The 27807-nt window shown below is 38.8% G+C and overlaps 1 protein-coding gene across 2 annotated transcripts in view; it reads right to left on the bottom strand.

The window, feature by feature from the left end:
- myo1e.1 (myosin IE, gene 1) overlaps nt 1–17861 on the bottom strand; it is a 110983-nt gene extending 93122 nt beyond the window's left edge. Inside the window, 1 exon segment of one of the 2 annotated variants that reach the window (NM_001128025.2) lies at nt 17544–17861. In NM_001128025.2, coding sequence (NP_001121497.2) covers nt 17544–17546 — 3 coding nt within the window. In that variant the 5' untranslated portion in view covers nt 17547–17861. 2 annotated transcript variants of the gene reach the window in all.
- Between the last annotated feature and the right edge of the window lie 9946 nt (nt 17862–27807).

The following is a 27807-nucleotide window of genomic DNA, read 5'->3' as shown; positions in this document are numbered from 1 at the left end:
AGATGGAACACACAAGTTTTCCATTGTTCACAGACTACTTGTAAAGAGTACAGATATATTTTCCTTGATTAAAAAGATTTCAGCGTATGTATTTATGATGGTTGGTGGCACTGTTAAATAATGTGGATTTCTAAAACTCAAGCCCCATAGCTTAGGCATATTTCCATGCATTTTGCACTGGCAAATACGTATGAACCACCCTGTTAGACACATGCACACACATTCTTTTCAACTGATGTTAGCCAAGTGGATGTCTCTACAACCTAAGCATTCTTAATCCTAACCCAGCTTAATGGTAGTGACACGCACAAATAAAAGTACTGCAAGTAGTTCACTAAAAGACGTCTGCATTCTGTTTTAATTATGCTTTACAAGAAGCACTCAACCAAAACATAATATATATATAACCTTGTCCTTTACATTTTGCAAGGCCTCATAAAAGATAGGATCAGAGGATTTAAAAATGCTTGTTTGCAAATCACAACATTTAAAATGTAGCTGCATTATTATATGGGTATTTAAAAATAAAAGAATATCAAAATTACAAATTAAGATTTCTGATTTTTTTTAGTAAGAAAACTGAAGGTTAACACAGGCTGATTTGCAGAAAGAGGACTAAAACATGAGGTCATCCTATGTGTTAAAAGTTTAGTGGACCTGGTCAGTGCTGGGGCCCTGTAAACCAATGTTTAGTACTGTTCAATAGTATTATTAGCCTTTATTTACAAAGCATGGATGTTTTTAGAGCGTGGGAGTAAACCTCAATATACTTCCCAACATTTTGAAAATGGAAAGAGGGACAAAAAGAAATGGCGCATGCAGTGCGACAAATTTTTTTCTGACCATGCTCGTTTTTGCGACCACACCCCCTAAATACCACTCCCATTTGACAAGTTATTTAAAGTATGAACACATTTCTGGGGGTTTTGGGGTTTTACAGTTTTGTTAAAAAAAATCTGAAATTGCCTTTAAGCAAGTCTTAGTTCCCCCCAGAGACTTGTTTAGCTTATTAGTTACAATTGTATCTCAGTGCAGGTGTGGCTTGTTAATGTTCTGGGCTCTCTGCCAAAAGCCCATTTATTTAATTAAATGTGAGAAACATTTGTATCTACATGCAGGTGAAGCTCGTTGAGATTTCTGGGCTCTCTGCCAAAAGCTACTTTTTCATTTAACTTTGTATCTTTTTTAAAGTTCAGTGCAGGAGATCACAGGGAAATGAGGTACGAATTTGGGACTGCGAGTTGAGCTGCCAAAAAAGGGACTGTCCTTCAAAAATTGAGACTGTTAGATGCTATGCTCAATACCAGGAAAAAAACCATAGAGAAAACACAAACACCTTACAAATGGTGCTCATTTCGAACCAGGCTACAACCACAGTGCTGCAAGGCAGAAGTGATAACCACTGAGCCATCATAACATCTGCCTTAATGGGCACAAGGTTTGCAGATGCATGGGACCCTATTAGAAATATTAGTTTCTGGTGGTGGCCCACCTTCTACAGACGGAAGCACCCATAATTTAGTGGGAGAACCACAGCTAAGGCTGATGTCACACATGGCGTTTTTATGCTGCGTATTTTCTCAGCCTAAAAACGCCGCACAAGCTACACAGCCCCTGACTATGGCGTTTTTCAGCCTAGTACTGGTGACGTAGCAAATCCTGTTTCCTATGGTGCTAATAGTGCGAAATAGTAAAAAACGCCGCGTATTTCCGCTAGGTCTGGCAGCTGCCTTTGTGTATACATAGGAATAGGTTGCTGTGCAAATAACGGCGTATTTCGGCAAACGCTTGAAAAATCCATGGTAAGGCGTTTTCTAGCGTATTTACGCATTGTGTGATTTCCTTAGTCTTTTCAAGTTATTTCTATGGATGATGATATTGTGCGTTTTTCAGCCGCCGAGAGAATTAGAAAATATGCAGCATAAAAACGCCACGTGTGGCATCAGCCTAATATCTCACACAATCATTCTTCTACTTGATTTATGTCTCTGTATTTCTCGCACATGTGTTTTTACCACTGGAAACAGAGCTTTTGTGAATAAGAAACTTGTACAATGGCTTTCCAAGATTGGTGAAACTTATTGCCAAATTACAGCTGTTTCTTCTTGCCCAGTCTGCATTTAAAAGGAAGAATCATTTATGAATGCCTTGCTGGAATGTCTGTAACCTGAACAAGTTCCCAATTTTCCTCCTTACAACAGGGATGTTATACTGACAGCCCTCTAGACTTTTTCATCTATAATTGCCGCTATCCTCAGATGGTTTAGGCCCCTTAGGCTGACCTGCCCAGCTTGAACTACCACCTAAAAGTCCATAAGTATTATAGTTCTCAGAACTACCTCCATTAAACAAAATTAATCAAACACAAAATAAATCTGTATGGTTGGTTTTATTTTAGTTTAGTCAGAACTCTAAGATTTTATTTTTCATTTACGAAGGAAAGCTTCACGGTACCTTCTGGTAATAATCATAAAACAATTTCCATTGAGAAACAGTGAACACGTTTTCTTCTGATAATGTGCAAAATGTACAAGCCTTCCGGTTTTGTAATTACAGTTCTCCCAGTTGTGCTCTGGCTTCTACTGCCTGATGCACCAGCATATAATAATGATTTCAAGCATTCCACACATTTATGTTTATCCTATCAAAGGCAAACTTGCCCAACCATATGGCGTTTGGCTTACAATCATTTCTTTTTTTACACTGGAACACAACTTAATCATGTTTTCCAGTGTAATCTAGAGGCAAAATTAAGGAGCATTGGAGTTGTTTTAAAAGATTTTAAAACTAAATGTAACACAAGGCCCCATTAAGAAATCAATCTGGATAACTGTAGTCTCTGTGTACACTTGGCAAGGATGTAACCATTTATATGTACTGATATTTGTGCAAATGGCACCAAGAACAATATAGCCATGAAAGGAAAAGAAAACAGTTATTGATGCCACTAATGTACCATAACCGGCTAAGCAGTGCTAATATGTCCTGATCACACATGCTAAATACCCTTGTAGCAGAGGATGATGTCACAAGCACAAATCATGAGCAGCTGTTTGCAGCCGAGTAGTACTGGTTTCATTGTTTTTATGCAGCAAGTAATCTGTTACAGAATTATCTATTATGAAACATACAGTCCATGCTAGTCCAATACAAGTAGCAAGATGCTAAACTTCCCTTGAGTCATAAGCAAATAAAAAAACATAAAAAAATTTAAATTAATTAATTTCACCCAATTTCTTCATTTATAAGTTTTAATAATAAGTTTTCATTCCACTACAATATTTAGACATTAAATTCTACTTTGCTACATTAAAGCAGACATAACCTAGTAACAATGAAATCCAAATGTACTGAAGAGGACCGATTTCTTAATTCAGGACTGATTTTAGTGGTGCAACCAATCAGATCTTTGCTTTTGTTTTCTAACTTGTAGGGGACCATTCAAATCTAACTGATGATTGTTTACTATGGGCAACATCACCAGTGATGTTTGTCTCCAGTGTTAATAAATACACACCTTGGTTTGCAAGCAGCCAAGATTTTTGCAAATCACTATGCTATATAAGTAGAATACGTGTGTGATACTGCATTCTGGTAAAAATTACAGAAGTTATAACTCCAGTCAATGATGAACATTGCATGTCACTTACACTGATGTCATTGTCTTTATTTTTCTTCCTTTTTTGTTATATAAATAAACACTATCCAGCCCCACCCATTGTAAGGACTGGTTCAGTCCATGTCTAGCTGCACATCCTTTCTATGCTTATAAAAAACACAAAGAAAGAAAAAGAAACAAGAAAGAAAAAAAAGCTTAAATGTTTATGGACAGCTTACATTCAAAGGGGCAGTATACACCTAAAAACACCTTTGCTAAAAATGTGCACAGCTAATAGGACTTGTGATGAAATTACATTCTAACTATCGTTAGAAACAACAGAAACCTAGATATTTTTTAATTAAAACAACAGGCAAAAAGTATGTTCAACACAATCCCTATTCATTGAGCTTATGTTGAAAAGGGGTGTATTTTGTCCCATATATCAAAGTTGTAAGCACAGACACAGATTTATAGTTCTAGCCTTTGGTTCAAGTCCCCCTTCTTTTTAACTCATTTAACAAGGTTACAGGCAGCCATTCACCCATCTAGGACAGCAAAAAAAGTGCCCGTCCTAAATTTAACTCCAGTTAACCATTTTGTAAGCTTAAAGAAGCATCTTGGAGAACAAATTGGCACTGTCACCCTATCTGGCCTTTAGGGAGGGTCTCCAGAAGTGCTTCAGGAAGGTTCAAGATTCAGGAAGATCAACCCTACAGTCTGGGAACCATAGTTTTTACATACAGATTGAGAGACAAAGGAATATTTGCCAATGTACAGAACCACAGTTTTCCTACCTTCATTGGTATTGTGTCTTTATCAGTCATTACAGGAAGTAATTTTAATACATGCAAGATCAATCTTCATGGGCTCCATGAACATTGATGTGCAACAAGACAAGTTAGTTTTCGCTCAATAAGGCTGAGTGACACTCAGTGGGGTGGAAGACCTCCTTAAGTGGCAAATTGTCTCCAGGTGGTCCTTGATGTCATTGACAACATTTGAGGCCCTTTTCATTTGATATTGCATAGCCTGGCATAAATTGGGTGCACATCCCAGTGGTATAGTCTGGAGCAGGTTGTCCGATAGGAGGTCAAAAGTGTGTTTTTGTTGTTATTTAACACTATTTTAACAGGTTCTAGACTATGTATACAGAAGCAGTAGTAGCAGTATTATTATTATAGTATATGGGAATCGTAAAGATAATTAGGCCCATATTTTGTAATGGGAAAGTCCTTTCACAGTTTTATATAGAGCTTGTAACACAGCAAGAACATACATAAATAGCATGAAGAAACAATTGCACTTGCACTCAAAATTGCACTATGCTCACTGCACTTGCGAGTGTACATGAGCCTGTATATGTTTACAGTATAATAAATAGGCTGCATATTTATGTTTGCTATTATACGAGTTAGTTCCTATAGACCAGCGTTTTTCAACCACTGTTCCGCGGCACACTAGTGTGCCGCGAGATGTTGACTGGTGTGCCGTAGGCAGGGCCGCAATTTTTACTTTCAAAGGGGGCCCGGCGATGCTACAGTTTTTCTTTGTAGCTCGGGCCCCCTTTAATAAAATCCGGGCCCTGTCATTGGTTGCGCCCCGTGTGTACGGGTGACGTCAGTACGCACGGGGCGCAGCGTTATAAAAGGGCCTGTGTGCGGTCGCGTGTAGGCAGAAGTGCAGAGGCGGCGCGCCTGAGGGATATGAAGATGCTGCTGAAGCCACTGGAGAAGCCGCCGAAGAGCAGAAGTAAAATGCTGCTGGGCACCAATGTATTAGGGGGGGCCACGGGGCACACTGACTTATGGGGGCACTGCTGCTGGGCACCAATGTACTAGGGGGGCTGGCTCTTGGCACCAATGTACTGGGGGGCACTGCTGCTGGGCACCAATGTACTAGGGGGGCACTGCTCTTGGCACCAATGTACTAGGGGGGCACTGCTGCTGGGCACCAATGTACTAGGGGGGCACTGCTCTTGGCACCAATGTACTAGGGGGGCACTGCTGCTGGGCACCAATGTACTAGGGGGGCACTGCTCTTGGCACCAATGTACTAGGGGGGCACTGCTCTTGGCACCAATGTACTAGGGGGGCACTGCTCTTGGCACCAATGTACTAGGGGGGCACTGCTCTTGGCACCAATGTACTAGGGGGGCACTGCTCTTGGCACCAATGTACTAGGGGGCACTGCTCTTGGCACCAATGTACTAGGGGGGCACTGCTGCTGGGCACAGAGTTAAATTTTTTAACATTTTCTAATGGTGGTGTGCCTCGTGATTTTTTTCATGAAACAAGCGTGCCTTTGCCCAAAAAAGGTTGAAAAACACTGCTATAGACATACAATCACAGTTTCAGACAAACTGAAGAAGAGCAGGAGTTGGGAAAATCTTGTATTCAGAATGAAACTATTTTTAGATATCTTTTTTCTGAGTTTTAAAATTATCTTGGCTCTGTCAGCATAAATAGCAGGCCGTTTGCTAAAATAACAAGCACCGGGCCACATAATGAAAAAAAAAAAAATGAGTATGTCGGTCTTTTTGCAGACTCAAAATACCACTTCCAGCTAAACTGTATGGCGAGGGAGGGATTGTACTTTGGAACAGAGGAATATAAATAAACCACTTCCCAAAGCATTAAGCTCTTTTCTTTTTTCAAAGCTAGGTTTAGAGGATGTGGCACATCAGTTGCATGAAAAAAGTATTGTTCATTAAAGGGGAACTAAACACACACAAAAAATAAATAAATAAATAAATGCTGGCTGGGCCAGGCAGATTAGGGCCAACATCCACACAGCTTTCATGGGTCATGGGCAGGTCCAGACTGAACTTTACTATGTGCCCACCTGCCAGTGACCATACTATGCCCTGCTTTCATCTCAAGACTTCGCTATTTATAGATCCTCTTCTGCATGTCCTGTCTGTTCATGATGTCAGAATGGCTGTTTAGGCATGGCTCTATAATTACCAAGACAAGCTGGGTTAGGGTTGGGTGCAAATGGGACACAGGGGGGGGTTTGGGTCGGTTGTGGGTCGATTTTTTTTTTCTACTTGCACATCACTACTGTACGTCCTCTGTGTGACATGAGATTGAAGGAACCAAACGGCAGAAATTGGTTGGTGACAGCAACTGCACATACACATACACATACAATCATGCCATCACACAAGTGGTTCTTATATCTTAAACTTAATTATCCCCCTTAAGCTTAGGGATCATTGGGTATATCATCAAAATAGGGTTGATTATAACCAGTTCTAATGCAGAATACACTGGTTTATATGCTGCCACATAAATCTGAATTGCTGTAGATCTGTCTTTTATTTCACAAGTTTTATGCTTTTTTTTTTTTTTACACTGTAAACTGGGCTGGTTCCTAAGCCCAGACACTGACAGTAGCACAGAGCATGTGCTGTGAATCAGCATAAAAGAAGATGGGAAGCACTAATCTTCACTGCTAAAGGGCTGTGGTGGCCCAAAACAAAAAGCATTAGTATACTAGTATTTCTAGCCTAAAACCTTTGTTTAGCCTTAGTTCTCCTGAAACTGGAACAGACTGACCAGTTTTACTGTGCTTATAATCCATTTGGCTACACAAAGCACTCTCCTATTCTGACATCATATCATAATAACAGGAAGTTACAGTCTTGAAGTACCGGTTGAATTACACACACACTTAAGTGCCTTATTCATATTTGGCATGAGGAGCATTTGCGTGTTATTAGCATTTTCAAACTCTTCACTGTTCTGTCACTGCTACACTTGTAAAGCTAGCAACTCTCATGCTTTCTTCTAGGAACCAGTGACAAGCCAGGCATAATGTACCTGTGCCTCTCAGGCAAGCTAGCCATACATTGAAAAATCTGCTCATTTGGCGAGGTCATCAAACAAGCAGATCTTTTCCTTTTATGAGGTGGGCAATATTGGACTGATCCAATTGTATGACCCAAAGACCAAACGACAGAACAACATTGATGGAATACAGGAAATGGGGACAAGGACCGCATCAACGCGCCAATGTGCTCTTCGTCCCAAGGAGTATCAGTTAGTGATAAGTTAGGTACCCCAAGTAATTTTAACATTCCTTGTCCTTTAATGGCAATATGTACAATTATATAGGTTAACAAAACAATACATGAGCTGAAGAGATGTTTTCTCTATGTGACACAAGGGTCTCTCATAAGAGTATAAAGTAGCCTCAGAGTAATCATGGCTGCTCCCACTGATATGAATACATACAAATATGCAGATTAATAAAGCTTTCTGTGCATAACAACTTCTCTCTATTGAATATTTACAGAAAAAAAAGCATTCCTTTCCTATAAAAACAGGCTAGATTTTTCATTAAATCTATACACACACACAAAAAAGAAGGCATGGCACTAGAATTGAGAATGCATAACCATACACATGGAACTCATTTTTGTTCTAAAATGCTGAATGTTCTTTATACCAAACCTGCAGTTAAACACTTTGGAATGTCATACCACCTCAGCAAGATCAGCATCTTTAACCCTTGGTCCCAATGACTTAAAAATGTGCATTTTGTGCTGAATGCAGTAGCAAACCAAAACTGAAAGGGGATCCTGTTCAGCAAGGCCAGAAAAAGCCTAGTTTGCCACTGGCCTACATCTGTATAGGATTCCAAGTAGCAATGTCCACATTCACTTGGATAATTACTAAACCAGTTAAGTAAAGTGATGGCAAAGCAAATATGCTACAAAAAAAGGAGCTACAGCAACGCCAACCAATGATGAAGCCTCTGAATGACTTGTCATATCATATTATAGGGGTCATATATGAATGTACCCACAAGTTCAGGTGCTCTAAAATGGATGCACATTAAGGTATTTGTGACCAAATACAATAATGTGCTCTCTCCAGTGTCCCACTCTGAAAATGCTAGATGCAACTAGACCCGATATGCATGAAAACACAAGCATTATTGCGTCTGCTTAGGTACATCGGATGCTATATTAATTCAGTCTGTGCAAGTGCACACATTTATTTCCCTAAAATGGAAGGTTTTGAGTTATAAATGTAGGATTATAAAATTGCCAAGCCATCATACCACACCACGGGAAACCCCATATGGTGGACCTAACTAGTTACCTTTTCTAGGTCTTGGAGATCTCTTCCCTATAAAAGCTAAAGTTGGGGAGGATCAGCTAAGACTAATGCTTTTGTTAGGAAAACACAATCCTGCAGGGAGGTTCCAGCCTATGAAATATATGTTCAGAGGTAAATAGTTAGGACCACCATATTGGGTTTTACCTTGACCTGTTATGGTGGGTTGGCAATTTTAAGATCGTTACACCTCATTATCCAGAGTATTGCAACTGTTCAACTATAATAAAATTGTTAATAATCATACGTGCAAAAAAATTCAGTGCTCTTTTTAAAAAAAAAAAAAAAAAAACTAATGATTGAACAGTGGAAAATATTTTTCAGCTTTTTTCCCACCACATGGTTAGTGTGATGACTCTATGTGGAAGTAAGGTATGTGATTCACATTCACAACCTTATCATTTTTATTTTGTTTTTTTATAGCATTGGTATAACACAATTATGTTGTATATAGCACTTTTAAAAAGGGCTTGGCAAAAAGAACGACCTTTCACTTGACACCATAAGCTTTCAGCCTTTAAGGGAAAACAACCTTCCTTGCTCACGATCTCTATTCTCCAAGGCCATTGACACCTAGGGCACATTTACAAAAGCACGAATGCTCGAGCGTTCATGCGAACGCTCCGAGCGTATTTTCGGCAATTTTTTCGGGTGTCCGCACGACTTTTTCGTATGCCGCATGACTTTTTCAGACATTTGCATGAAAAAAATCGGAAAGGTTTTACAGCTGCTTACAATTGTTCAGTATGAAAATTTTGTGACTTTCGGATAGCCAATATGATATTATCGCGACTAATACGATTTTTTTCGTAAGTATTTTCGTGATATTTGCGATCTTCAGAAATTTTCGTTTCCAATCCGATTTTTTCCCATTCGTGATTCGGATTCGTGGATTAGTAAATGTGCCCCTTAAAATACCATGTAAAACTCAAAGTATCAGAAAGACAGCAATCTTAAAAAAAAATTTATTGAAAACTAGAACAGCAGAATTATCACAAAATACTGTAATTTTGTGGAATGCTAGTTTTATATTGTAAGGCACAATTTGTAGATGCCTTATCTAGTACGTTAAATTAATAGATTAGTCATTTTTCGGTATAATTTATAATAACTAGCGGAAATTTTAATTTGTTCGGAAAAGATGATCATTGTATTATTTAAATGATCAGTACAGCCCTTTTTAGGCCATGAAATATTTGATAATGTACCTAAACAACTGAATTTTCTGCTCTTCCCACTGCAGAAGCCAATGGAGACTGGAGACTGGCTCTAAATTAGCAACAGGGTCCAAGCTCAACCTCATTAAGCCCCTCTCTCTCCTTGATAAAACTTACCCATTTGGTAATCAGTGTACCAGGCTGGAGAGTCAATTTATGGCTAGTAACACTATACAAAGCCAAAACCTACACTACTAGTATTTTAAGCACTGCAGCTTGTATAACAGGTAGGTCTACTTCATGTGCTACACAACAAATCACAAATTAAACCCCAGTGTCTGTTTTTATGTGAGCTTTACCATGTCACCATGTTTATCATGGTGTCCATAAATAGCTGTTTGTGTTGTAGTCTGTGCAGCCGAATGTGACCAATATTCATAGAAGGAAGGCAAGCATTGTGCATGTAATAAGGTGTGATAAGAAACCGGTTCAGTAACCCTGGGGGATTGGCTGAGCAACCTGAAATGTCTTTTGGGATTCAAAGCTTACTTACAAATTGCCAAGTATGTCTAATGTATTCACACACATCACTGGGCAATATTGCTGTGAAAAATGTAACTGGAATATTTCCTGCACTTATGCCACCTGAAACCTGAACAATTATTCTATAGTTAGAAATAAGAAATTAGCATGTAACCATTGGTTACCAATACAGTAATAACAAACAAATAAATAAAAGCACACAAGGCTTTTTAGCCGAATTAAACATTTTGGGGGCTATTTAATGTGTAAAGAATTTATTAGTCATGTATAAATAGGGAAGTGTGTGTGTTTGCACAACTAGGAGTGTGCCAGCTCAGACTTATTAATAGAACTGTATACTGGCGCATCCATGGTTATGATCATCTTATTATATGCTGGTCGTTAAATTGGGCAAAAAGCCTGAAAAAAAAGTGAACACTTTGCTCAACGAGTTGCTTTCGCCGATTTAAACATCACACTATGGAAGTTTTTTACATGAACACTACTATTCAGTGTAGGCAGTGGCATAATATCTGGGGCCTGCCCCTCTCCACAAAAGCTTTTGCTTTTTGTTTTTCACTCACGATATGCAAAACAATGGCTATTTCATATGCATGGCAAGTCATCAGTGGATCCGCCTGTGGGCCCCCATAGTATCATATATTAATTATATACACACACACACACATTTTATTTAAAAATAAATTTATATTATATATATATTTTACTGCTTGACTATTTCTTTAAAACAGTAAATGTGACACAGTGGTATGCAAAAACAGGGCTATTGCAAGACAGGCATATAAATGATCCATTGTTATTATTGGTCATACCAGCTGGATATGGCACAAAAATAATGACTAGTCCCAGAACCAAAACCTGAAATATAACTTTAAAGCAACATAGCAGTGGCAAACAAAGATATTCTGGATTCCTTATATTATTTAAGACATACATTGGTCTTAACCTAATCTGAACATTTTGTCAAATCCTTACAAAAATTCAACTATGGAATTAACTCTCAGTATTTATTTGAGAGACAGTAACCACACAACCCAGAAACCAAAATGCTGTATGTGACCTAAAAACACAGGGGAGATCCCTGTACTGCATTAGCCAGGTTTTTCTGGTTTATCTGTTTAACCATTAACTCACTGTATCCGAAACAGACATGTCAAGTCACACAGGACTTGGCCCTCCTCACCTGGTTACCTGCCCATCTCCCTCTTGAACCCAAATTAATTTTAACCCCCAACACTTAAAGATGCGTGATAAGGGCTGTAGTCAGAAGCAGGCCTGGATTGGCAACCTATAAATTCTGGCAAATGCTAGAGGGCTGCTGTAAACATCATAGGCATTTACTATTTATTGGACCCATGTGGGGCTGTTTTGGCAATTTTATGCTTGAAATGCCAGGGCCTATTTTGAATCTTAGTCCAGAACTGGTTAAGAATCTAACAAAGCATGGCCAATATTCACCCAGACCACAAAACCACTGGGTTGGTTATTTGGTAAAGGTATGTGGACTTTCAAGGGAAAGGTTGTATAGACTGGCCAGGGTTTTTAGCAGAAACAGCTGTGCCTCCCCCTGAGGAGGTCAGACTCCTGGCTGGTAAGGCACCAAAGGTAGACTGTAAACTCAACAGGGCAGGGCTTTACTGCTCCAGAAATATTATGCTGCATTTAATTAGTATAACTATATAAATATCTCTAATACACGCAGCGGATTCTCTAGGGATCATTGTACACCAGTAGCGTGCTGTAATGGATACACTGCCCAAGAAGCAGCAACAGCAGGGTGACTCACAATGACAAAGCTGCCACTGCCCAAGAAGAGATTTTTTTCCCCTACTTTAATAAATTATTCAAATCAATAAGTTTCACTTCCACCACCAGTCTCAGGATATTCATTCCAGCATTAAAACACTACAGTCTTAAAGGCAAACTATTTCTAATTGAAAGCCCCATTTATTCTACCAGGAAATGTGTACCCAGTCTGCATCATTGCAGTTATAGATACAGAAGTATAATGGTAACATATTACTAGCCTTGAGTGACACACACTTAATTGACAAAGAGAGCCATTAAGCTTTTAGAAATACTGAAATCCAATAAGAATTCCTTTTTAAAAGCATTTCACTATGGTATCCCCCATCTATATAGTGTTAACAACAAATAAATGTTCCTAAAATGTGACTATTACAAAACAAGGTGTGTGTGTATATGAATATCTCCAGCATAATAAACACACTGTGTCGTCTATTAGTTCAACATTGCGGGGGAAATTTCTTTCCACTTAGCCACATTGTCAATTAGTAACAAATGCATAATTCGTAGCACTCCATCAACTAATCATATAATGTGCAAACTTTCTGACACAGTGCGATCATTCACATCACTGCACCATGTGTAGTTTTGTAACTGCCTTCATGGAAAATACTTGCAGTTCCATGGGCGTCAGGGTTAGCCGCCACACCAATGACTCTATAATCAGCCTACATGTAAGAGATGGGAGTTTCTGCCGTGTTGCCTGCTCTGGAGATGAAGGCTAGAGTCATACAAATCAGTAGTACAAGCAGAGGGTAGAACAAGTACAAGGCCTATGGCATGCACGGAGTTCTATAGAAACACTGCTTCCATTCACCTTGTAGGTGAACCCTGTGGGAAAAAGAGTAAACATGTTCAATGTGGATGGTGGAGCAAACAATGATGGCTTTTTCTTTAAGCAGGGATCCCTGGATACAACATCCTCCCCTCTCCGCTTACTGTGTGGTAACCGGCGCCTTAACTCTTTCATTAGCAGGATCTCACACAGCCAATCATTCGCTAATGCCACTTTTGCTGCCTGACCATTCCATGCTGGTGGATAACAATTTATATAGAGAACACAAGTTTAGAAAGTGGAAGAAAGGTATAAAACAATTTATTACAAAAGGTAGGGGTGACTGTGACCAAACCATTTTGTGAGTGCTTTATTGATCCGTTTCATTGCATCTGTTATGCTTTCTCCTTATTGATTATAATAGTGGGCCCTTAAATCAACATTTTTCCTGCTGCAAAGAAAGGACTACAATGTGTTCCAGCCCCTGAGCAGGAGCAATTGGTACCAGAAGAGTACAACTGTGAAGTGGAGGTAGCAAATGCCAGCCTAAAAAACTGATTCCAGCATAAGGCAGGGATTTAAAATATCTACCATCTATACAGCATGACTAATTATCGAAGGCAGGAAAAGAATACCTTCCATTGAGGGAGCACACTAAACTATTTAATGTCTTAAACACATGGTCTACAAAAAATAATACAAAAAAAGAACGAAGGCATCCATTTTATAAATCAGAGCTAGGGAATCTGATGTCTTTCAGAAGGTGTTGCGCTATATCTCCCAAAATCTCTTGGATGATAATTTGTCGAGGGTGCAGGGAGCTGTATTTCTGCATTAACTACAAATCTGTGTTATAATATAAACAGGCACCATATACTAAACACAGACGTTATATATATATATATATTTTTTTTTTTTATTAGGATAGCGGTTTAAAGGTCATCTCTGAAAAAGGAAATAATACTGAATTAGCAGACCATGAAATTATATGATCAGAGAGAAGGAACTTGCAGAAAAATATTCTGATGAGTTCCAAGTCCATATTTTCTTACACTCTAAGAATGAGTATTGCCGCAAATGAATAACACATTACAGAATGGAAACATACGCAAAACTGCTATTGCTACATAACAATATGCATGAAAAGAGAAATATGATTACAGTCAGGTGCGGAGAAGAACAAAGTTCTTCAATAAGCACCAAATACTGTAAGTCAGGAAGGCACACACATTTAACATTTGGTCCCACTCTCTTTAATAAAACTTGAAACTGATAGCTTCCCCAGGGTTCCTTACTAGACCCCTGTGCACATGCTGCATTTATAGTATGTCTACCCCTCATCCAGAACCCATGGCCCAGGTCTCATGCACAGTGGAATGTTCAGAATTCACATTGACCTAACAATCTGTACAAAGTGGCACTGCCCTCTAAAAACTACAGGGTACAGCCGCCTGAGCCTATTTAGATGTGAGCCTATGCCCAAAGAATCATTGGAATCTAGCATGATCACCGGTTTTAGCTGTGAGGCTAGTAATTTCTCTTGTGCCAAAAGAAAAGTGTGAAGAAACCTACTGCCCTTCTATTGTATTAAACAATAAAGGATTGAATTATGTACATTTGCAAGTTATATTTTAGATATTTTAGATATTAGATATTTTCTGTCAAAGATTTAACTCCTACTTCTTGTCGGAAAATATATAGTATTTTATTAAATACATTTTAACCCATTCAACACAAGCTGTGCCTGCCACTTGCCTTCTTCTAATCTGTAATGTCTGATGGGTGCTTGGTAGGCGACTGTCACTAGGGACCATTATATAACAGCAAGCAGTATTTGGGCAGGGTGGAGAGTCTCAAAAGCCCATGCTGCCAAGGTAAAAAAAACAAACTGCCCTTTGGCACACATCTGTCAGAAAAGAAAAAAAAGACAGGTTGGCTGCCTAGTACACTGATGTGCCCATTTGGAATATTTCAATATTAAAGGAACAGTAACACCAAAAATTTAAAGTGTTTTAAAAGTAATTTTAAATATAATGTACTGTTGCCTGCACTGCTAAAACCCTACTATAGCTGCTGTGTATCCACGGGGGCAGCCATTCAAGCTGAAAGAAAGGAGAAAGGCACAGGTTACATAGCCGTTAACCGATAAGTTCTGTAGAATTCAATGGGAATCTACCCAGCTTATCGGTTATGTAACCTGTGTCTTTTCTCCTTTTTTCAATTTAAATGGCTACCCCCATGGCTACACAGCAGCTTTGTTTATATAAACCATAGCAGTGTTTCTGTAACAAGCGCACATCTTTACCAGTGCAAGGCAAAAGTACATAACATATTAAACACTTTGACACACTTTAATTTTTTTGGTGTTATTGTTGCTTTAGAGATGCAGAGAAATAAAATATTTGGAGTGGAGCTTCCAATTGTAGGATGGTTCACAAGAAACAAATAAGTAAGATTCCTTGGGACGCGACTCTTTATATTTAAATTGACATGTACATATTGTAATAGCACATAAAGATTAATTGGCCCAGCTAGATAAAACAGTAACCAAATATTGCCATCTATATGTGTAGGAGTGTCTCCTATATGTGCTTGTCTCGACAGAGGTATTTTCTCATATAACTTGGTAAAACAGCACCCACAGTTAACTTCTTCTGTCATTGTCTATAGTGAAATTATTGATTTATTTCAGCTAAATCAAGCTATATGGCAGAAGCATATTTCCAAAGGTTAACTCACCAGTATATGTGAGTGTGGCGGGGGGGAGGTCCAAAGTCCTGAACCTTGTGCTAAGGGAGAGAATAATTTGGGTGGCAGGTATTTAAAAATGACATATCCCAGAACCATGCTTGTAAAATTAAAAGAAGTTTAATAGTTAATGCATATCCAATTGCCAAGCCTTGTTTTAATTTAGTTTGAGTATGGCAGGCCTATGATTTTGATTTTACAGGCCTGAGCAAAAGGGACATCATTTTGAGTGCCTGCCATCTACATCACACAAACTACATAAGTCAACACCTCCTGTCAGCAATGCTGTAAGATGTAAGTTATTGTTCAATGATACATGAAGGACCACAGGCTTCTAAGCCCTTTTTCATACAATGCCTGTAATTCCACAGCACTGTACAATCATGGAGATAACACAAGCACAATACAAGATTTAATAAAACATAGTACAAAAGGCCCTGCTCCCTTGAGCTTACACTCTAATAGGACCAACAGGGAATGAAAGAAAGGCTCATTCACAGGGAAGGTATAGACATATACTGTGGATATTCAATGTCTTCTCAGTGCTCAGCGATTCTGTAGGGACCAGCCACCCAGCTAGTGTCTGTTCAAGAACAGATGTTCAAAGAGGAGGGGGTATTCCCTAGTGTCTCTCCCCAGTGGCCCCTTTCTCCATTGTCACATCACATGTCCCTTAGTTGTGAATAATCTTTAGCTTGCACAGAGCTGGCACACACTGCATGGTAAACTGGCAGGTGATCTTACATGCTATATATGCCTTCTAGTGTCCTATTTATTACCTCTTTCTCACTACTGCCTAGTACAGAATACAGACAGGAGCACAACCTTCTAAGGGAAAGCCAAGAGCCCAGCATGTGCTCCCTAATGTCAAGTGCAACTTCCATTCCAAGTAAGTATTGCAAAGAAGCCTGGGGCCCCAAATGAAAAAGAGAAAAAAAAAACATCTAGGGTACCAATATCCAACTTTTAGTCTTCAGTTATCAGTGTGATGCTGAGAATTGCGGTTCAGCAACAGCTTCGATGGCTACAGGTTCCACATCCTCCATGTATATACTAATGAATCAACTGATCAACATCTGATAGATCCTATGCCTGTTCATTTCCATCATATAGCCCCTGTGACATATGGTGCTTGAAGGATTACCTTTCTTGTCAACCCTTACATTTCCCCAGCAGCTGTACTTACTGTACTTCATACTCCATGCCCCCCCCCCCCCCCCCCCCCCCCCCAATTTCCTGCCATTATTATCTTTTATTTATGCATTACCAATTAACTCCAGGAGGAAAGCAGCTAATAGCCCTAGCACACCCAGTGCTTTCTTTAATGTTTCACCGCTTGTGTACATCAGAGTTCTTCTACCTACAGCTGAACTTGAACTTGCACTAGTGTTACTAGCCAGCTGCCAGGGCTGAGGAGAGTTGCAGTTCGCCAGAAGTGCAGGAGGCACAGGTGAAATGGAACGCAGGTAAAAGCAAACATGGAAGTACAACAGGTTGCTATAAACACAATGCAGCCCGCACAGCGGCGCCTAGGAACAACTATATCCCTACTTTCAGTAAAGAGAGGTAGGAATCGTCTCTCCATAGATACACAGACAGCGCTCCCTCCGTGTCTGTCACCGGGCGCCTAGGTAATGCTAGTGGCAAAGTTGGTATAGAACTTACATGTCCCAAGTTTTCACCTAAGAAGAGTATAACCCAGAACCTGGTGGGGTAACAACACTCAGTCCCCCCCCCCCAGCTATACAAGGAATAATTGTGCCGCCCATGCACCTAGTGTGGGTACGTACCATTGTGCAGGCTCAGTCGGGGGATGACTCAGAGGGGCAGAAGGTCTGAAGAAGTAGTTCGTACCCAAGCCGGGCTCTACATGAAGGGTCTCACACACGTTCTCCTACAGAAGCGAGTACCGGCCACATCCAGACAGGCGCCGCGCAGAGCCACACAAGGATCCACTCACTCTCAGTTCCTGGAAGGGGAACTGCCTGCTGTGCCTTGAGACTCTTGTGCCACTGGGATGCTGCACAGCTCAGCCTACTGCTCCTATTTCCCTCACTCAGTCATACGACTCACAATGAAAACCAATGTTCCAGCCCGGGGCCGTCCCTTTCCATAAATGGCAAATTCAGTTTTGCATCGACCAATCACCACCGCTCACTTTACGTCACTATTCCCCAGAGGAATTCTACAGGATAGCAATAAAGAACAGCGCAAAGGCGTTTGGGTCATGTAGTTTTTTCAACATTTTTCAGAAAGGCAAAGGAGTTCTGAACATGCTATGTTAGGAACACATAATATTTTCATAAGAAATCTTGACTACAATTATGTTACCTTTTTGATATAAAGTTTTTTTCTGTTAATAAAATAGAAAGGATACAGATATAGGAAAACATTAGTGTATTAGCCATAGTTCCAAGAAATAACAGCAAATACGTTTTCAGTCTGGCACCTAATTTACTGAGTTTCCATGTACATGTAATAAAGACATTATCCCTAATATCAACCTAGCTAGTCTGCAGGCCATGGCAGCCCCCTCCACTGTTTCAGTCCAGCAAGGAGACCATCCCCATAGTTCAAAAGACACTTTCATAGAGATGTGGATTAAGTTCAGTTGAATGAACAAGGGGTTTAACAGTATCTAAAAGCTACATCATAATAACAAGGGCACATCAGTGTTCCTAACAGACTGTGCTGCCACTGACCGGGGTTCTGCAAAAGTATAAGGAAGAGAAAGAGGGAGATGGATTGGGCAAAAGAAAGTGGGGATGTAAAAGAATGTCAGAAGAATATGTGTATTATGCGGGGCAGTGTTAAATTAAAAAGGAAAATAGGATGAGTGCATAGAAGTGAAGAAATGAATAGGTGTAACTGAGAAGGTAAAAGCAAAAGAAAAATACAGACAAATGGCTAAGTGGAGCGGATTCAGAAGAAAGAAAGAGCGTAGCAATGATAAGAGAAATATGTACAAAGACAAAAGAACAGAGGAAAGAGTGTGTCCACCTAAGAAAGAGTGATAAACTGAATTGAAAGGCACAAAGGATGTAGAGATCATGAAATGTTAATATTATATAGAAAGTGTGGAAGTGAGCATCATATTGTAAATTACCTGTACTCAATACAGTGTAATGTTTATAGCCACTGGGTACCTAGAAACTCCCCTGGTTGAGTTTCATAAAAAGAAAGGCATCAATAGGCTAGAATGGGTGGTGAAAATATTTGGATATAATAGAGTTTTTGCAATTGATGACGGGCTTCATGTTATGTAATGATTAAGAAGAAGCTATAAACATTCTCTTCAACATTAAGCTAAGGTAACACTCAGCATTTTCTAAAAAGGTTTTTTTGGATGAAATACCTGTGTGACGGGCTTATCCCATGCACATCAGTGACTGATCTAATGGGGGCAGCAGGGGGCTGAATCTCCGTATTCTTCTCCAATGGACACCTCACATCTGTAACCCAAGTGCTGTCTGTGTTCAGCAGCACTGAATTCATAGGGTGTGGGGATATGTAGTAATCAGCCACAGGCTGCAACAGGGCATGTACTTCTACTGCCTGCCCGGACATAAGTGCTCTTTGCATAAGCTCTTATGCCTTCTTCATGGGGTGAAATACATTGGAAGGCACCATGTGGCAAATGCTTTTAGGTTCCCATCCTTGGTTTATTATATAAAGGAAAAGCAACAAGTACAACAAGTTCCGAGGCTATGTAAAACCCATTGTCTTAATATTAAGGATTTGCCACAATAGGGGGCTAAAAGATAAACCATTGCACAAATTAATTTGCTAGGTTACAGTAGAAATAAGGCTACAACAATACACTTTAATAAAGACTCCACAAATTCTCTTACTCAAGGACTGACGAAGCAGTGCAGGGAATAAAAGGGTTACCTCTGCAGGCTCACAGGGCCTCATATTAGCTAATGGTATGGCTGTGGAAAGTATTTTTCTGTAATATTAGTGCTTGCCATGGATAGCATTAACCCAGAGATAGCAGTGGATAGCAGAAACCCTGAATGGAAATAGGAAAACTGGATCAGAGGTCTGATGTAAATGAAGAAGAATCTATTATAATGTCAAATGCAGACAAATAGTAATGAGTAGTACTCCAGTAAATGATGAAGGTATGTTTATGAATTATCTGAATTAGGAGACTTCTGTATGTTATAGTTGGTTTTCCAGATTCAGATTAATTAATGTTGATTTAATACTACACATAATGGCCTATGAGAGGTTGGACTAATATAATAATGTGTCTGACTGCATAAAATACAAAGTTAACATTTCTATTTCCTAGTTCCCAACTCTGTATGTTTGTTAGTATGCAAATAACTTCAGTTCTATTTCAATCTAGTAAGGCCCTGACTATGCAATACAGTTTTCATCTGAAATACATGAATATTATTAAAAATTAAGGGCTAGGGGAGGGTGCCCAATATGACACTCTGAGAACACATGTATTGAGAGCTCTCTCCTGCTAACGGTGATCCTGAGCAGAATTCTGGGCCACTAACGGCCGCTAATGTGCACCTTTATGAGGCAAAAGGCTAACAACATTAGTGGACAAAAGAATAAACCGCAAAGTGAAGGTAGAATGGAGAGATTCATACAAACACCGTCGTCTCAAGACATGCCAAGCCCCCAAGCCCATCCACCTTAAAGTGATACTGACACAAAAAAACTACCATTCAAAATATAAATGTACATTAAAGGTTACCTATAGGTCATGATGATAATGTTTTGCTGATAGGGCCGCTGTTACATGAAGTTCCTAAACCTGACTGTCCCTTTTCAACCTCAGTTATAGCTTCTAATGCTAACGGACTTCCGCTGCACATATTTGGCAGCCTCCTCATAGAGGAACATAGGGGATCAGATAGGTAATGTAAACTTATTGGGCAAATGCTTCTGAGGCAAAATTATAAATAGCATGCTCAGACAATGTTATGAAAAAAAAAGTTTAATATCTGGTGTAAGTGTCTCTTTAAGGCCTGACATGCCACATGCTCAACTGCCAAATGGCACGATAGAACCACAACTTGTCTCAGCTCCAGAACTGCATGTGCACAATCTGGAAAATTACCTTTGCAGATCCAACATAAGGATAGTGGGCCTACTAAAAAAAAGTAGAAGTTTAAAAGCCAAAGAAATGCACTGAAGCCTGGCTCACCTCTGCTTTGGGAGCAGAAACTTTCTCACCATTATTTACAATAGAAAGGGTGCCCCGTGTGCCTAGAAGGCCTCTACCCCCAGGGCACCACCCAGACCGATATTGGTAGAGTTACTTAATTATCGCAACTGAGACGCAGCACTGGCAAGTCCCTAATGTTTCTTACTCGTGAGCCACAGTCAAATGTAAAAAGACTTGGAGAGAAATACAAGCATCATAAAAGTTCATGGAGGTGCCAAATAAGGGCTAAGAATGGCTATTAGGTAGCCTCTATGCACACTATCATCTTACAGGAAGCTTTATTTGGTAGTAAATCTTATTTTTCTTCAACCAAAACTTGCCTTCAAGTCAGGAATTCAAAAATAACTACCTGGTTTGGGGACACTGAGAGCAACATCCAAGGGGTTGGTGAGCAACATGTTGCTCATGAGACACTGGTTGCAGATCACTGCTTTGGAGACTCAGTCTCATGTGGCTTAAAAACAAGTTGGTGTCAAAAGGAGCAATGAAGGGGGTGGAGGAAAATAAAGCTCCACAGGATGGTGGAGGAAAATAAAGCTCCACACACTAAACTCTGGGACACCTCTAAAGCCTATCTGAGAGGTAGACTGATGAGTGACATCTCTACAGCCAAAAACAAAAAGGCCAAAGGGACAGTTGAGGCAGCAGAGACAGACCCAGAATCAATTGAACAAGCTTTTGTCAGGGAACCTTCCCCCCGGGGACACAATGCACTGGCAGAGGAAAAATATAAGTTAAAATAAATAAGAAAAACAATACTCACGCGGAAAGCGCTTTTGTACTCTGTCCAGCATGTGTTCAAAATGGGAGAGAGACCTTTTAGGTCCCACATATCATATCAAAACACCCTAAATATGAACACCATATGATCTTTTATTTCTGTAAACATATTTATTTAATATGTGTACTTTCAAAAATATTTTTTTTTGAAAGTACACATTCCCTAAATCCAAAATAGGTACACATCTTTCTACTCCAAAACACCCTAAACATGAATCCAAGGGGTCTACTGAACAGTTTAATGCCCAGTGTATATATTTTTAAACGAGATGTTCACCCCAGAAAGCCATATATTTTTGAATGAACACATTCCCCTGAATCCAAAATAGGTAAATATGTATTTATACTTCAAAGTGTCAAACTACAAAGATTTCCTAATGTTGCCGATTTTGATTTCACAAAAGTTATTTTAAATATTAGCGCTTTCACTTTGCAGCATCTCACATATGATTAGGTACAAAGATAAAACATCCTAAATATGAATGCCAAGGGGCCCCTGAACAGTTTTATGCCCAATGTGCATAAGTATGTGGCATATAAGGGCTCCAAGATGAAGATGCCCCATTAAATCTATAATAGAATAGATAGATAACATTATTTTGTGTCTACAAAAAAATGTTAGCCATATAAAGCCATATATTTTTAGAAAGTACACATTCCCCCGAATCCAAAATAGGAAAATGTATGTCTTTCTACTCCAAAGTACCTAACTGCAAAGCTTTCCTAAAGTTGGTGAGTTTTATGACATTTCCAAAAATTACCTCATGCAGTCTGATGTGTATAGGTTTACCTAAATATGTGGGATTAATGGGCCCTAAGGTGAAGATACCACATATAATCAATAATTATTTATGTCTTTCAGTGCCTGCAAATCAGCAAATTTACAGTATTATATGTGGGGTAAAGCCACAAAAAAGTATGTTCACTCTGTGAAGCACAAACTAAATGGGGTGGATGAGACCAAAGCAACTTTTTCTCTGCTGGGTATCTACATCAAAATCTTGTGTGTGCCACTGGTTTTACAATTGATTTGTAAGCTGTGGACTTTAATGCTGCTGAGAAATGTATAAACTAATATAGCAAATTGATTATAGAGTTGGCAGCTTGGTTTACTGAGTTGCTACTGGCAAATGTCAGAAGGATGATAAAGAAGCAAATTAATTTTAAATAGCAAAACAGCAAAGAAAATCAAAAGAATAAAAAAGTGACTTATTCTGCTATACTAAATCTTAAGGATTGTGATCTTACTATCTAATTGTCTTGCTAGCCAAGCGTACATGCTTGCTTACAACTAAAAGATTTTCAGTTTCCTTCTGTGCTAGTTAGTTTTGTTTTTGTGAGAGGGAAGCAATTCCTATTACCGTTTCCATTGCTTCCTACAGATGTCATGTGCAATCTTGACCTTACATGGTCATTTCCTGAATTTTGGTCCTGTGGATGTATTAATGTGTGCAGGGTTGACTTTGTCATTAGTCACATTATAACACAGACATGGCACTCAATATTTGGCACCACATCAAATCAACAAGGTACAGGTCATAAGCATTGTGGTGACTCATGATCTAACCCAGCTTAAATTGGATGGATATGATTGTCTCAAATGGCCAGATTCCAGCATTGTTCTGGACTCATTGTAGTGTATTTTTAGCTATGCCTGCTCTTATTTCCCTCTATGGTTAATATTTCAGCTGGCATTAAAAATAAAACCTAACCAGATTTCTTAACTAACCCTACTATTTTCCTATTATGTTTTCCTACATGGAAAAGGAATGTAAACATACACACACATATACTCTCTCTCTCTCTCTCTCTCTCTCTCTCTCTCTCTCTCTCTCTCTCTCTCTCTCTCTCTCTCTCTCTCTCTCTATATATATATATATATATATACATACATACATTTTAAACTAAATATTAGTTGTAATAATAAAAGTAATTTATAAATATATATATATCACTTGTAAACACATTAATTTTTATATGAGATTGAAAGGTCATCATTTTTACTACAAAATTACAATATTGTGAGGATTTTTCCAATACATATTTCATATGTTTATTTGCTTTACTGAAAATAATATTTTTAAACTACTTCTTTCAGGATGTAGTATCTATTTCAATTATTGTATGCAGGCCCAGATTTGTGGCAAAGCCATAAAGGCCCGGGCCTAGGGCGGCACAAACATTGGGGCGGCATGCCACCGCAGGCAAATTTTGCTCCCATACGGAGCAATGGGGACCCATACAAAGCAATGTGGCGCCCCCGGTAGAAATTCACCGCAGTCTGACCCTGTATACAACTTATTTTAGTTCCAAAAGCGTAAAAATAAAGATAAAATCAATTGAACTACTATATTAGCTCTGGGAAGAACAAAGCATGCATAGATAAACACAAAGAAACTTGAGGAAAAAAATTGTGTTGTTTTTGAATACCTGTGATTGAAACCACTTTGTGCTGATAAACACAGATACAATGGTATTCAGAGGTAGAATATGTGCATAGCTCCCAACATTTGGAAAATGGAAAGAGAAATGACGCGTGTAGTACAGGTATCGGACCCCTTATCCGGAAACCCGTTATCCAGAAAGCTCCGAATTACGGAAAGTCTGTCTCCCATAGACTCCATTTTAATCAAATAATTCAGAATTTTAAAATTGATTTCCTTTTTCTCTGTAGTAATAAAACAGTACCTTGTAATTGATCCCAACTAAGTATAAATAATCCTTATTGGATGCAAACAATCCTATTGGGGTTAATTAATGTTTTATTGATTTTTTAACAGACTTAAGGTATGAAGATCAAAATTACGGAAATACCCTTGGCCCGAGCATTCTGGATAACGGGTCCTATACCTGTACAGTGAATTTTTTGACCACAACCCTTTTTGCGACCACACACCCTAAATGGCACTCCCATTTTACAAAATTTGGCAGGTTATTTAAAGTTTGAACAGATTTCTGGGGGTTTTGGGGTCTTGTTTTATGTGTTATCACAGTTTTGCAAAAAAAAAAAAACTGAAATTGCCCTTAAAGTAAGAATCTGGGACTGCGGGCTGAGCTGTTAAAAGAGGGACTGCCCCACAAAAATCATATGTGATTGTATATTATTATTATGTATTTGTAAAATGGCAACATATTCCACTGCGCTATGCAATAAATTGATTTATACCTTGAAAATACATAATAACATACAAAGCAACTGATAAACGATATAAGAGGTGAAGAGCATGATAGGATAGCATTTGCTGGTGAAGATCAGGCATTGGCCTCCTGCTAGGGATTCAGGGAGATGTAAATAAAAACATTTCAGTTGTACCCATTCCCCCCCCCCCCCCGTCGCCTTATAACCCAAAGGGTGGAGGACCAAATAAATATAAATCATTGCCACATACCTGTATATAGTTTCCTATGAAAAGCAAAATTAACTCTTCTTCACCTAACACAGGGGTTCACAACCATTTTACTTGTGAATTGGGGAGCAACACAAGCAACATAAAAGTTATTAGGGGTGCCGATTAAAGGCTGCGATCGGCTATTTGGTAGCCTCTATGGAGAATATCAGCCTACAGGAGGCTTTGTTTGGTAGTACCTTTTGTTTTTATTCAACCAAAACTTGCCACCAAGCCAGGAAATCAAAAAATAAACACCTATTTTGGGGATAGCAGGAGCAAATCCAAAACGGTTGGTGAGCAACATGTTGCTACCGAGCCACTTGTTGGGGATCACTGCCCTAGCACCAGGGTTTATAGATGGCATTCAGGATCCTAAGTTTAAAAGAAAAAGAAAAGAAAGGTTAATTGTTTAGAAACAAGTGCTACCGAAACAGTAGTCAGAACCTGGCCATCGAGGACACTGACTCCAAAATGCTTTGAATACTTTTGTGAGTCTCCTGATTTTTTTACAGAACATGAAAGGAATTGTGGATATTGGAGTCTTGGTTGAAGGAGAGCTGACTATTTTTTATTCAATATTATTGCTATTGTTTCAATGGGAGATGTAGTCAGAACCAGCAGTGCAGAGAATAGCAAAGGACAGATAGATGGTATATTTTTCTGTCATTATATAACATTTATTTAGGATTACAGCCTCTTTAATTCATTTAATGATGTGATATTGTGTTCAACAAGTGTCAAAATCCATAGACACAGTGTAACAAGGTTAAAACTCACATCAAAAAGAACTGATTATGTAGCATCACAGGACTGTATTGTCAAACATGGCAAGACAATACTAGACACAAACTAACTTTAACGAAACCAAATGCTAGTAAAGAAGCCTGTTCTTCCTTCTCATATCTTGCCTTTTTTAGTTTTTAGCATTCCCCTCGGCTTTTCAGTGCAGACATCATAGCTGACTGCCAAAGTGTGAGCTGGACGTGAGGATGCCAGTGTTGGAAAAGTCTTTTAGGGTCAGTGTCAGCAAAATCCTTCCAAATGAAATGCAGCTTTGCCAAGCACATATTTAATAACAATAATGCACATATTTTATTTGGTTTACTGCATGAAGTAATCCAGCACAACCTTATTTGGCATAAATATCTGCAATTATCTTATTTGGCAATAAATATCTGCAAGTATTATATACAGGACAGACCTATATTATAATCAGTAATTGTATTCAGGCTAACGCAATGATCACAAAAATGTCTCTTTGTGTGGTTTTCATAATCAGATTCTCTCTTCCTTTAATCACAAAACATAAACTGTAGTACCATGTTAGCCAGTGTAAAAAATAATTTAAAAAAAAAAACACAAATACAAGAGTATTGTAGAAATGATACCTATATTGGCTAACAATAGGAATACATTGCAAGATTTCGGAGCTCTAAGGTTCCTTTGTCAGACAAAATATGATATAATACGAAAATATTTAGTCTGACGACAAGGGAATCCACAAGGGAACAATGTGTCTGATGCAATTGTGGCTGATGCATTAAAATTAACAGACTTGTTTAGCAGCTTAACTTGGTCGCACCATGCCCCTCTGCAAAAAAGACTGGAACCAGTTCTGTTTTCTTATATTTTATTACAGCTAGTTTTTTTTGTATCTCCCAATCCCACATACATGATGCAGGCTAAAATTCCTTCACAGAAATAATGGCAGCCTATAAAGGCTAACCAAACAGCTTTTATATGCTGCATTCTACAGATGTACCATGCTCAGAGATAGACTTGCTACAAAGTTTGGATGTGTTTAACAGCAAATATATATGATTGAGATGTAAAAAAGAAAAGTGAAATATCTGACGCATTTTTATAGTTCTGCCAATGTGAGGTATAGTTTGCCAGTGTGATGTATAATAAAGCAATACTTTTTATTTACTCTATTTACTTTTTATTGCCAAAAAAAGCTTAATATCTAACTTGTGGCATCGAGACAGCTGATGAAATAATGTGCAATTGACATCAATTTCAACTTTATCATATGTTATTTTCTGCCAAACTGTGTAAATAAACGGGTAAACTGACTTTGGTAGAGACTCATCTACTATAAAGTGTTTGGAGAGTTATGCAATAGGTATTATAATTTAGCTTTCTGGCAACAATATTTAAGTACAAAAGAATGGGGAACCTGGATGGTATATAGGGTTTAGAGAGTGTGTCTTTCCCACACACTCTTTTTTCTCTTTTTTGGTATGTCTTGATTCCTTTTTAATAGATTGACTAACATTAGTAATGTGACTAGATTACATGTTCAAAAGTAGGGACACTTTGACTACCGCATACCTTCAAGCATGTAGGCTGATGTGCTGTGGCTTATTACCATTATTATTATATATATATCATGTATATCATTCCCCTCAACGCTTTACAAAGTAAAGAGATACAATTATAAGACCAAATGGTTAACATTAAAAGACAAACATTTCATCAAAATCAATTCACAGTTACAATTGGATATTGTAAGAGACAATTGAGGGAGTGCCCTGCTTGCAAAAAGAGGTAGAGGAAATGAGACAGGTGATAAGAATAAAGGTGGCCATACACGGGCCGACTATAGCTGCCGATATTGGTCCCTTGGACCGATTCGGCAGCTAATCGGCCCGTGTATGGGGAGAGCAGAGCGGCCTGGCCGACCGATATCTG

This window comes from Xenopus tropicalis, chromosome 3 (genome assembly GCF_000004195.4).
Source record: "Xenopus tropicalis strain Nigerian chromosome 3, UCB_Xtro_10.0, whole genome shotgun sequence".
In the NCBI taxonomy this organism is placed as follows: domain Eukaryota; kingdom Metazoa; phylum Chordata; class Amphibia; order Anura; family Pipidae; genus Xenopus; species Xenopus tropicalis.
This window is presented reverse-complemented; position numbering and strand designations above follow the sequence as displayed.